Source organism: Sus scrofa, chromosome 5 (genome assembly GCF_000003025.6).
Source record: "Sus scrofa isolate TJ Tabasco breed Duroc chromosome 5, Sscrofa11.1, whole genome shotgun sequence".
NCBI classification, from domain to species: domain Eukaryota; kingdom Metazoa; phylum Chordata; class Mammalia; order Artiodactyla; family Suidae; genus Sus; species Sus scrofa.
Window position 1 is genome coordinate 497045 of NC_010447.5, and position 12235 is coordinate 509279.

General features: G+C 67.3%; 1 protein-coding gene across 1 annotated transcript; it reads right to left on the reverse strand.

Moving 5' to 3' along the window:
* Positions 336-9082, reverse strand: PANX2 (pannexin 2). The gene is made up of 3 exons (XM_003126779.4): positions 8710-9082; positions 2011-3450; positions 336-1576 (listed from the first exon to the last, which is right to left on the reverse strand). The coding sequence occupies exons 1-3, from the start codon at positions 8933-8935 to the stop codon at positions 1233-1235; spliced, it is 2010 nt and encodes a 669-aa protein (XP_003126827.1). The 5' UTR covers positions 8936-9082; the 3' UTR covers positions 336-1232.

The window sequence follows — 12235 nt, forward strand, 5'->3', positions numbered from 1 at the left end:
GCCTGGTGAGGCAGGCGCCCTGCCCTCCATCCCAGTGGCACGAGCACCGCCAGACGGCATCAAGGGCGCCTCTCCTGGGCAACCCTCCCGAGTCCCGCCTGATCTTGCTGCCCCCCATGGACCTGGGCGCTCCCGCCCCCAGGCCTTAGACGGCGGACGGCTTCCTGAGAGGCCCACTGCAGCCCCCTGGCAGCCCGGGATGCCGGACACGCCCGTTCCGAGCGACAATGTGCTCTTGCCCGGCTGGGGATGACCGGAGGGCGGGGCCGCCTCCCAGGCCCTGCCGGTCCCCAGCACCCCACGCCGTGCAGGATGGACCACTCGGGACGCAGGGGTATCAGAATAATATTTATTGATATGCTCGGTGCTACCTTGGTAATACTGTCACGTCGTCGCCGTGGCTGAGGTAATAGGGACAGCCCCGCCCATCACCGGCCCTGGGCCCCCATGGAAGCCTGGTGGACGCCGGCCGAGCCAGGGGGCTGGAGGCCTGGAGGGGGCATGGTTATTGCGTTGGAGTCCTTCCCTCGCCGGCGCGCCGGCACCCACGCCCAGCCTCTCCTGCGCCCGCTCGCGCCCATGCTCGCACGCTTCCAGGATCACACACACATCCACTGGCACGCTGGCGCCCTCGCCCTCTTGCACACACACTCGCACACTCACGCACACACCATCCTTTGTTTTAAGTGTGTCCCAAGCCTCCTGATAATAAACAGACTCGCTGGTTACAGTAACCACAGTAAAATAAGGTACGGGTTTGTTGGGTACGCGGAGAAAGTGCACGTTGCTCTCGGACTGGAGCACGGACCCCAGCCCCTCCCATCAGGGGCTGCCGGGCCCTGCAGGGTTGAGCCCCGGAGGTGCCCCCACCGCCGCTGCCAGCTCCCTCCTGAGTTGTCCTGCCACCGCCCAGGCCCAAGACAAAATCGACTAAAAAAATAAATTCTTCATCTCAGCCGAGCGCCTGGTGCAGGGGGCGAGCGCGGCTCCGGGCCTTTCCGGCCGGGGCCCCCCCTGGGGTCACGGCCAGCCCCTGGCCCAGCCAGCGCCCCGACGATGCCACCTGGGGGCCGGATGGGAGAGGTGCTGAGCCCCGAGGCAAGCGGACAGGAGGCTGGGGGGCAGTGGGCAGTGCCGGGCAAAGCGGAGGCCGCATCCACGCGGGGCTGGGGTCAGTGGCGGGCGCACCACGGTCATGCAGAGGGCCTGGGGCGGCCGGGCGGCCCTGCCCCTCAGAACTCCACGGTACTCACTACTGTCCTCGGCTCGTCGAAGGTGGCGATGAGGATCTGCTGCGGGGGCGGGATGGCAATGAGGCTGCCCACGTCCGCGGGGGCCCGGGGGGGCCCGTCCTCCTCCTCCCGGGCCTCGTACAGAGTGCTGATGTGCAGCAGTGGGTGGGTGGCGTTGCGGCTCAGGATGGCGAGGGGGTCAGCCTTGCCCAGGCTGGCTGGCGACAGCGGGGCCGGAGCGGGGGCTGCGGGGGGCGAGCAGACGTGAAACGGGCCCCCGGAGGGAAGCGAGGCCCGGGCTGGCTCTGCTGGGTACAGGACTTCCTCCTCTGGGAGCGGAGCATCTGCAAACAGCCCAGAGAACACAGAGCCCCTGCAGGCCCCGCTCCACCCTGCCCCCCCGCCCCCACCTGGCGGCAGGGGCCTCAGGGCTCCCAAGCACCTGCTCACAGCCTCCTGACCGAGCCGCCCCACTGTTGCTGCCCCAGGAGCAGCAGCACCCAATCCAGAACCTTCTCAAGGTGCTGGGCCCTGCCAGCCCCTGACCCCACCTTCACCTTCTCCTGGTCTGCCTCACAGGGCCCTCGAGGGTCTCGCCTGCACTCAGCCCTGCAGTGGGCTCACCTGCCCACCCGTCCCCTGCCTCCATCCGCTGGCTCAATCCTCACCTCTTTCACGGGTCCCCAGCGGCGCGCTGGGGAGGGGGTGGGGGGAGGGGGGTGGGCGTGGGCCCTCGCTTCCCTGGGGCCCTCTGCCCCCAGCCCCAACCAGCCCCTACCTGCGGTAGGTGCGGCGGTCAGGCCCAGCCCGCACTCCTCTGCCTGGGACAGGAAGCCCGCCTCCTGGCTGCGGGAGGTGGGCAGGGCGGCGGGCATGGCCTCGGCCTTGGTCTTCTTGGTGCCCAGGATGTAAGGGTGCACGTCCAGGGAGAAGTGGCGCGCGTGCTTCTTGTCCGGGGCCGGCCCCGCGTCGCCGCCACCGCCGCCGCCCTTGTAGTGGTGCGCGGCGCGCGCGCCCGCGTCCAGCAGCGGCGCGATCAGCGTGTCCGTGGCCGTCTTGCGGCGCACGGGCTTGGGCTTCTCGGCCTTGCTGTTCTCCACGCGCATGATGGCCAGCGGCTCCTTGAAGGGCTGCGGCAGCGCGTTGCTGGTGGGGATCCACTTCATCTTCCTGCGCGGCCGCTTGACCACGGGCGGCTCGGCCGCGCCGGCGGGCTCGGCGGGCTCGGCGCTGGGGTCCGCGGTCTGCACGCCCGCGTCGCGCACGGTGGGCGTGGCGTCGTGGTTGGACTGCGCGAGCGCGGCCAGCAGCTGCCGCACCACGTTGTCGTACATGAGGTCGCTCTCGTTGGTGATGAAGTCCAGGCGGTTGAGCGACTTGATGTGGTCGCGGTTCTCGTTGCAGAACATGGCCAGGATGTTGATGTCGCAGAACTGGGAGCGGCGCCACTGCCGCCGCGTCTTGATGCCCACCTTGTGCAGCTTGTCGAAGATGAAGTTGCTCTTGCGGAAGATGAAGAGGTGGATGAGGTTGACGAGGATGATGAGGTTCATGGAGCAGAGCAGCACGATGTCCACCCCCGCCACGATGCGCTGCAGCTGCACGGAGGGCAGCTTGCAGCTGACGCGCACCGCCGGGCCCCCGCCGCCCGGGGCCGCGCCCAGCGCGCAGGTGAACTCGTTCTGCTTCTGGGTGGCGTAGTAGGTGCACAGGTAGGAGATGGGCGCCACGCTGAGCAGCAGGATGAGCAGGTGCCGCGCCAGGTAGAGCTTGGCCAGGAAGTTGCTGCGGCCGCGGCGCTCCAGGTACTTCTCGAACAGGTTCTGCTCGGGGCTCTTCTCCTTCTCGGCGTTCTCGATGATCTCGCGCCGCTCGCGCTCCGTGATGCCGGGCCCCTTGGACTGGATCTGCTTCTCGATCTTGGGCGCGCGGCCCTCGGCCGCCCGGTGGTAGCAGTTGTCGATTTCCTGCAGCAGGAAGTTGAGCTCGGAGGTGAGGCGCGTGGACGCCAGGAACTCCCAGCCCAGGGCGGGCACGTACATGATGGCCGCGAAGGCCAGCAGCGAGTAGGGCAGCAGCTTGTGCTCAAACAGCGACGGCCACAGGCTGGCGTCCACGCCGGGCAGCGCGTCCCGCAGCTCCGTCCAGCAGTAGCCGCGGGCGTACAGCGCCTGGTCGCGGGTGAAGTTGTGCGGCGTGTAGCAGTAAATGGGCTCCTCTGGGGGCAGAGAGGAGAGGGCGCTGGGCGGGCAGCACTGCCTGCCTGCCACTCAGCTGCCCGCACAGGGACTGCTCTTCTTTAACTAGAAACCCTCCGACGGGGGCGGGGGGGGGGGCTGCCCTCCACCTTGGCCATGTGTGTGTGGGGGTCTCGCCCTGGGGGCCCCTCCCCTCGCCCACAGCCGTGGCCAGGTGGAGGTGAGTTGGGAGGGGACAGCCCAGACTCAGCCCCTCTCCAAAGGCCACGGGACCTCCGTGTGCACATGGGGAACCCGTCCCAGAGGGGGCGGCGCGCACACCACTCGGCTGGGTCCCTCCTCCAGTGGCGAAGCCGGACCAGCTGCGGCCTCGCGCTGCCCCAGGCTCCGCGTTTAGGAGCCACGTGTCCTGGACGGACAAGGCCCACCTGGCCAGAGGCAGTTACGGTGGCACAACTGAAGAAGAACAAGTGTGGCCCTGCGTGCCCTTGAGAGGTGAGGCGCGGGGCACGCCTGGGCACCTGGGATGCCAGGTGGGCGGGGCAGCGAGCCTGAGGTGTGCCCTTCACCGCCAGGACCAAGTGTCTGCCACTGAGAAGGAACAGGAGGGTCCCTCCCACACGGGGAAGGAAGGCCGTCCCCGCGCTGCCTTCCCTCCCGGACAAGGACGGGCACAGACCGGGGCAGAGGATCCTGCGGGGCCGGGCGGCCGGCTGGGTCTCACGTTGGAACGCTTTCCAGACGGGAGAGCGTGGCCGCTCGGAGCCACCCTCACGGACCCCGAAGGCCGGGCCACCCACTGCCAGGCCAGGCTCCCACCCTCCTCACCGCAGCCCGGGGCTCGTGGCCCCTGCAAGCTGGAGTGGCCGGGCCTCACCCAGAGGGCCCCGTCCCACTGACCGGAGGGCACTGCACCCCGCCCGACCACAGCCACCAATAGGCCTGGACCGCTCACCCAAAGGACGGCCCCAGGGCGTGTCTGCCCACGCTCCCTCTGCTCCAGCTTAAGCCTCTCACCCCATGGGGACCTGAGACCAGGAAGCAGCAGGAACGAACATGCCTGCCCGCCTGCCCACCTGCCCGTCTGGGCAGGCTCCTCCCGTCCCAAGGCCTGCTCCATGCTAAGCCCCACCTGTGACGCTGGGAGAGGCAGATGGTCACAGCGGGGGCCTCGAAGGGGTCAAGGGGGCTGGCTATGGCAGGTGGCTCCAGCCCAGCACGCGGAGGTCACCCGGCCTCCTCTGTGCACGGAGCCCCAGGACACTGCCGGCAGGATGACAGCCCCTCACCGTCCTGAGGCTCGAGGGGGGCTCACGGAGGGCCTCAGGTGGCGGGGGCCACAGCCATGGCAGCAGGCCCTTGGGCTCCTCAGGGTGCAGGTGCGGGGGCATGGGCCAGTCACGGAGGCCTTGCAAGCAGGAGGGGACATGCGACGTGGGCTCCGCCGAAGCACACGAGAGATGGGGCTTGGCCACAGATGGGGAGGGTCAGGAAAGGCTGGTCCCCACAGCCCGAGGTCCCTGAGGAGCACGCGGATCTGAGCTCAGAACACAGAGAAGGTGTGGGACCCACCTCATGGTTTAGAAGATGGCATTTTATTCACTTCTTGTCCTCACAGCCGACCCCGGGGCCAAGGAAGGGCAGGTGCTCTTCTCTGGGGGAAAAGGACAGGGCGGGGAGAGGTCCCCAGACCCCAGGGGAACCAGGTGGCCTCCCCGGCGCTGAGGCGTGAGGGGGCCGGCCCCCGGTGTGAATGCCGCAGGCAGAGGAGCCAGGCCGCCCGCGGACGGAAGCAGGGCCCCCGCAGCCCCCAGTCCTCTCACCTCTGCCACCACCTCTCTGCCCGTCGGGTAGGGTGGGGAGCAGCGAGGGACGCGGCCCCCTGGCCCCGAGGGCCCTTCTCCATGGTCATGGCCTTTCCTGGCCCACTAAGCAGATGGCGCCCTTGACAGCTCAGCGGAGACTGCACTTGTCACGCAGGTACCTGGGGACGCACGCGTGTGCAGTGGCCCTGGCACCGAAGCGCTGCGGTTGCAAGTCCTGGCCTGAGCTGCAAACCCAAGGTGCCAGCACGAGTCCTGTGGGGACGTGCAGACCCAGCCCGCTCAGCAAGGGCACCTTTCCTAAGAGGATGGCACCGTGTGGACGCCAGACTTGGCTGTCCTCGGCTGTCCCAAGAGAGGACACTGTGGCCAGGGTCCTCACCCCTGGGTGCTCCTGGGACCCCCGGCTCTGGGGAGAACAAGGGGATGCTCCTGGTCCCCAGGCCAAGCCCACCTCTCGACCGCGTCCCCTCACCCCCTGCACGCACCCCAGTTCCCTCCCAGACTCGCGGCTGCCTGCCCTGCAGACCCCCGGGCCTCCCAGGAGCCTCGGTCCTTGGAGGGCAAGACGGCCGCCCATCCCGAGCTGGGTGAGCACCTCGGAGAGGCGTGCCCAGGCAGGCCGCCCTGGGAAAGGTTGCAGGTTCGGTTCCAGACCACGGCAGGAAACCGAATGTCACCATCCGGCGAGCCACACGCGGGTTTTTCTTTGCCAGGGCTGCAGAGACACCGTTTACGCTCTGCCGTAGGACACGTCTACCCGCTGCACGTACGCGCATCTTAACTCAGACCGTACGTGTCACCTGAACTCCAAAGACTTTCCTGGAGCTCCCTCGCGGGTTAGGATCAGGTGTTGCTACTGCTGTGGCTCTGAGGGCAGTTGTGGCGCAGGTTCGGTCCCTGGCCTGGGTGCATTCACATGCCGCAGGCTTGGCCGAAAAGCAAACAAAAAACCCTCTTCCTGCTAAAACACGCTCCCATCATCTCAGCCTTCAGGGAGTCGCGATCCTTTGGCGACATTCACATCAAGGGTCGCCGACCACAGCGCCCCGGGGCGACTACGGTGACAATGGAACAGCCTGAAATCTTGTGAGAATCACCAAAATGTGACACAGAAGCACAAACCAAGCAGATGCTGTTGGAAAACTGGCACCAAGAGACTTGCTCAGCGCAGGGCTGTCACGCACCTTCGGACTGTCAGAAGGCAGGGTCTCTGCGAAGCGCCACATGGTGAGCTGGGCCTCGATCTGTTCGAGGAAAAAGCCCAGGGCCCGTGGAACGCCCACAGAGCCGGGTCCCCCTTCAGCTCTCGCCCGTCCTGTCTCAGCCGCGCACCTGACTCCTGGGTCCACCAGGAAGCGGGGTGACACGGTGGGGTGTCTACTGAGCACTGGGGGGACTTCCCGCCATCTGCCACCCTCCAGCCTGGGAATACGCACAGCCCTGGCGTTCAGGAAGGTCCCGGGCTAGAAGGCCAGTGCCACCCAGCTGGCTCCTCGAACCCTGGCCAGCACGTGCCTATCCCTGGGTCTCCACCTGCCAGGCCCCTCCTCTCCTCGAGTATGGAGAAGGGGCCTGGGGACCCTTCCAAGTCCTAAGTGAGGGTGCCTGAGACTCTGAGGAGCGCCAGGCAGATGGGCACTGTCCTGGGAGGGCCAGGGCAGCAGCCACACCACTCCCACTGAGGGGAGCAGAGGCGGGTGCGGGGTGGCGGCTGAACCGGGAAACCCCTGCCACCCCATTTGTTCTGTGACCTGGAACAAGATTTCCTTGGGGCAAACTCGGGCCCGCCCACCAGACACACTTCTTGGCAGTGGGGTTTGGGCCCCAGGGTGCTGGGTGGCAGGCACCACCACCACCTGCCACCGCCCAGAAGACCTGCCTGCCACACAGAGAGGCATCGGCCCCTCCTGACCAGCGTGGTCACACGCCCGTCCCCAAACACAGGTGGGGCCAGAGGGGTGGGTCATGTGGGGAGGCCAAGGGCACTGCTGGGGGCAGGGATGAAGGGCACATGGGGGAACTCTGGTGGCCCAGCCTGGGGGGCACAGAGGGTGCTGGGGGCAGCCCCACATGGGGTGAGCTGGTTCAGGGCACAACATCAGGAGGCAGAGTGACTGCACACCCAGAGTGGGGGGGCTTGTGGTCCCCTCAAGTCCCAAGCCCTGCTACCTGGGGACATGACCTTGTTTGGGAAGAACCTTTGCAGATGTGATCAAGGGGAGACGAGGTCAACTGGATCGGGCGGGCCCGATGACAGGCGGGCTCTCGAAACCAGCGAAGTGTGGACAGAGTCCTGGGACAAGGTGTGGATATGGGGGCAGAGATTGGGTGCCATGGTACAATGAAGCCATGGAAAGCCCACAGCTTTGGGGCCCCCGGGGCGGGAGCCCTGGGGGCGTGGCCCTGCCCACGTCTGGACTGGGGCTCTGCGCCTCAGGCCTCAGCGCTGCGAGAGGATCCGGTTTGGTTGTTTTGAGCCACCTGTCTGTGCTCGTCTGTTACGGCCGCCCCAGGACACAGACACGGCTGTGTACACCCTACTCCCCAGGCCCCCGTGTGCCCCCAGCCTGGGAGTGGCACGAGGGAGGCAGCCTGGACAACGTCCACCTTCAGGTCTGGCAGCCCAGGTCACAGGAATCCCAGGAAGGTGAGTCCGGGTCCCAGGCACACGGATGGGCCGCAGAGGGACCGCCCTGGACATCTGGACCCTGAGACCCCTTGCCAGCCGGACCCTGGGTGGGGGTGCCCACCGCACCTGTCCCACCCCCACCCTTGGGGGGCTCCCTTCTCCTTCCCACCTCACCTGGGGCCGCGTCTCCTGAGGACGCCCTCGTGTGCCCCAAACGCCCTGAACCCCATCAGCAGGGTGTCTGCCGACACGAGGCTCAGCCGCTCCGGCGCTGCCCTTGTCCAGATTTCTCTTCTACCCGCACAAGCTTCAGTCGGAGGCTCGAGTGCCCGCCGCCGCCTGATGTGCTCCAGGTCCTGCCTGCCTCACGGCCTCTGCCCTGGACCCTGCCAGGCTCCCCGCGCGGCGCAGCGGAAGAGCCCACTTCTCAGGGCCCCTCACCCCATGCCAGGCCCCACGACGCTGCCCAGCAGCTCCCAGGCTCAGCCATCCTTCAGGTCATCTATCAGCTGTACGCACCACCCATCACCTGTAACGTCCTTCCTGGTCCCCCGGCCCCTCCTCTCTCCCTCCCGACGCTGCCCACTCCCCTCGTGGCCTCTCTCCTCTATGGATGGGCCCACCGGGTCCAGGATGGGGCCGCCTGGTGTGAGCGGACCGCAGGGGAGAAAGAAAAAATCGGAGCGGAGGGTCCGGGAGGCAGCCCCGGCGACCCGCGCGCGCGACACACGCCAGCACCGGGCGGGGGGGAGCGGCGAGGGTCCGGGGAGCCGCCGCCCCCGCTGCAGGCCCCGGCGGGGCGGCCCGCGCGCCCCCGGCCTCACCTGCGAAGTTCTTGGTGAAGACCAGGGTGACCAGCAGGATGGGGACGAGCACGGTGCCGATGGTGACCACGCGGTCGAAGGGCAGTTCCAGCTTGAGCTGCAGCAGCAGCGCGGCCAGCGCGCCCGCCCTGTCGTCCTGCGCGCCGGGCAGGATGAGCTCGCGCAGCTTCTCTCCGGCCAGCAGCGCCGTCGCCATGTCCGCGGACTGCTCCAGGAGCTGGTGCATGGGGGGCGCGGGGCGCGCCGCCGCCGCCGCCCCGGGGCAGGGGTCTGGCCGCCGGGGCCGGCGCGGGGGTGCGGGGGCCGCCGCCCCCGCCTCGGCTGCAGCCCCGGCGCGGCCCTGGCGCGTCCTTCCGGCGGGGGCGGCGGCGGGACCCCCGCCCCGAGCGGCGGGCGGCGGCTGCGGTCCCGCCGCGGGGAGGGGGCTGTTTACCTGCGGCAACCGGCGGCGTGGCTCCGCCCCCCCCCTCCCCAGCACGCAGCTGCGGCGCGAGCGATGACTCGGCAAAAAAAATCTTTCAATACAATGAATGAACAAGGCCGAGGACGCGGGAGGGGCAGAGCCGAGCGCCCCTCGGCCCGGGCGCGGCGGGGGCCGGCGTGTCCCGGGCCGCCTCTCGCAGCCCCGGGGTCCGGGAGCCGCCCCGCGCCGTTCCTCTCCTCTCCCTACCAAAGCCCGGCCGCCACTGTGGGCACCGAGGTCCCCACCCGCCGCGGGTGTCGCGGACGCAGACGGGGACTGCACCCCTCCCGGCTCAGGGCGTCTCCTCCCCGGCCCTCCCCTGCAGCCATCGCCCCAGGTGACCCCACCCCGGCCGGCGGCCGGGTCCCCCTGCGGCCCCGCTGCCTTTGCAGCCCCGCATCTCCTCCCCAGCCCCCCGTGCGCTCGCCTCGGTCCACAGCCTTCTCTGCGCCCGCCCGTGCCAGCTGTCGCGTCCCGGTGCTTCTGGGCCCGCGCCCCGCCACCTTCCTTTCAGCCCCTCCATTCCGCCGTCCCCTCAAGCGCCACCGCGCACACTTCTAGGTTAGGTCTCAGGCGCAGAGCCCAGCCACCACCCGCAAGGCTCCGCTGCGGGTTTCCGCTTTTTATTGTCCCCTGGCAGGGCCTCACCCCACTGAAACCAGATACACAGACACCGTCTCTGCATCTAACCTTAGCCGGAGTTTCAACTTTATTCGAGTTCCTCCAACCACCTGCCTTGAATCCCCGTTTTCAGTACTGCCCTGAGCTCATCCCCCATGTCTTTCGGGGGCGGGGGCAGCGGCGGAGGCGCTGGGGGGTGTCCCCTACGAAGCCCCCCCCTCCCCCCCCCCCCCCCGCGTCACACTCAATCTTTAGAAAACCTTGCTTAAGGGTCTCTGTGCTTTTTTCCAAAGGACGCGGGGTACCTTTCACTGACGGAGGGCCTCGGGCTGCCTCCCTTTCCCACCCACACAGCCCAGGCATCTCCAGACCCGGCTCTGGCTTTTCCCCCGGAGCTGCAGGTTTTCCTAACCACAGCCTTGCAGGCCCAGTGCCACTGCCTCTCCCATGAGCACTCAGGTATCCCCGGCCTACGTTCCCTGCACACCCGGAGGACTGGGGAGGACGGAGACCCGTGCCAGGCGGGAGCATCCCTCTCAATTGCAGCTTGGCCCCTGCAAAGGAGCTGCGGTTCCTCCTCCACGACGTCGTCTTGGTTCTTCAGGTTACTTCCCAGGCGTGTCGCGGTTGTTCTGGGGTGTGCTTCAGTGGGCAAGTCCACCACAGGCCACCACCACTGGCCTCCACATGCTCAGAGTTGGCTTGAGGCCTTGGCGGGCGATGCAGCGGATGCTGGCGGGCCCAGTGCCCTGAATACAGGGAGCCGTGCAGCGGGTGGCCCCACACCCCTGCTGCAGTGCTATATACTCAACCCTGAGAGGGGCCTGGGTGGGGAGGTGACACCCTGGACAGGGTCTCAAATCCCACCGAGCGCCGGAGCCCTGCCCCCTCCCAACAAGGCCTGGGCAGGGGTGGCTGCCGCCCACAGATCCTCGTGCTGGGCTGGCCCAGCCTGTCCCTGGGGAAAGACCGGCAGTGGTGAGGCTGTCTTAAGGCGACACACGTGGCTTTCGGCACACTGAAGGCTCTCAAAAGGCTGCGTGGCTCTGCTCAGGTAAACCCTTTAACCCTCACCTCTGCCGAGATGCAGTTTTGTCAGCCCTCCCATCGATGGAGACGAGGGGGAGGAAAGAAGGCGACGCCCACCGGTCTCATTCCAGCCCTGAGCACGAGGGCTGGACAGCGTGCTCACACCCACACTTAGCTGTGAGACCCCGAAGGGTCCGTGCCCTGTGCTGAGCGGTGCGCCACCAGTTCCAGCCCCCTGGAAGCAGCTCTCGTTCCCAGGTGCCGCCTTACGGTCTTTAGCGTCAGGACAGACAGCCTCCTTGATGGGTGGCACGTCGTTTGTCTGGGAGAAGCTCAGAGGGTGCCGGACAAAACAGGCCAGGCCACAGCAACCACAGGTCCACTTTTCAGCAGCAGCAAACAGCAGAGGGTCGCTTCCGCCCACACCTGGCTGGAATGTGGGCTAGGAGCTCTGCCCCAGTCCGTCCCCCTACCCTGGGGACTGGCAGTCACTGTCCCAGGGTAGCCAGGCACCCGGCAGAGGAGGTGGAGCCAGCCAGCTGGTCTGCTCGTCCCTGCGTCACTTCTGCGGGCCCTTCGCTGGCAGGGGTGTCCCCTGGCTCTGCAGGGTTGGGGGGGGTACAGCCCAGTCGTCATGCCCCTGACTCTGCCCACCACGCTGTGCATTTGGGGGTGAGCCCATGGGAGGGGACGGTGGGAAGGGACAGCTTGCCGGGGTCCTTTCTAAGGGACAAGGGTGTCAAGCTGCAGGGTGTTCTGATCCCATCGGCTTCAACGGAAAGGCCGTTCTCACTGCTCTAAGTGACATCGGCAGCACTGACAGTGTCCTGGGGACGAGCAGCTTTAAAAAGGAAGAACTGGAGTTCTCACTGTGGTGCAGTGGTTAACGAATCCGACTAGGAACCATGAGGTTGCGGGTTTGATCCCTGCCCTTGCTTAGTGGGTTAAGGATCCGGCATTGCCGTGGGCTGTGGCGTAGGTTGCAGACGCGGCTCGGATCCCGAGTTGCTGTGGCTCTGGCGTAGGCAGGCGGCTACAGCTCTGATTAGACCCCTAGCCTGGGAACCTCCATGTGCTGCAGGAGTGGCCCAAAAAATGGCAAAAAAAAAAAAAAGACAAAAAAAAAAGGAAGAACTGCAATGATGAGAGGGACCGGGCACAGTCCCCAAGCTTCACTCTAAGTACAAAAGCTGCAACGCCTCCACATGCCACACCTGTCTGTGGGGACCGCTGCTCCCCGGGGGTCGATGCCAGTCTGGGCAGTTTGGCCTCCCAGAGACTGTGCCCCTCTGTCCTGTGGTCAGCAGCGCTCCTGTCTGTCCCTGCCCAGCCAGGCTGCCCTCAGCCCTGACTGCACCCCAAGTCCTGCCCCTTCAGACACTCCTCTGGGTCACTGCTGAGGTGCCCCTGGCC

Coding starts and splice junctions, on each gene's coding strand:
- PANX2 (XM_003126779.4), bottom strand. CDS start 8,935: ATGCACCAGCTCCTGGAGCAGTCCGCGGACATGGCGACGGCGCTGCTG. Junction 3,451..8,709: donor CTTCACCAAGAACTTCGCAG/GTGAGGCCGGGG, acceptor CTCTGCCCCCAG/AGGAGCCCATTTACTGCTAC. Junction 1,577..2,010: donor GACCGCCGCACCTACCGCAG/GTAGGGGCTGGT, acceptor GGCTGTTTGCAG/ATGCTCCGCTCCCAGAGGAG.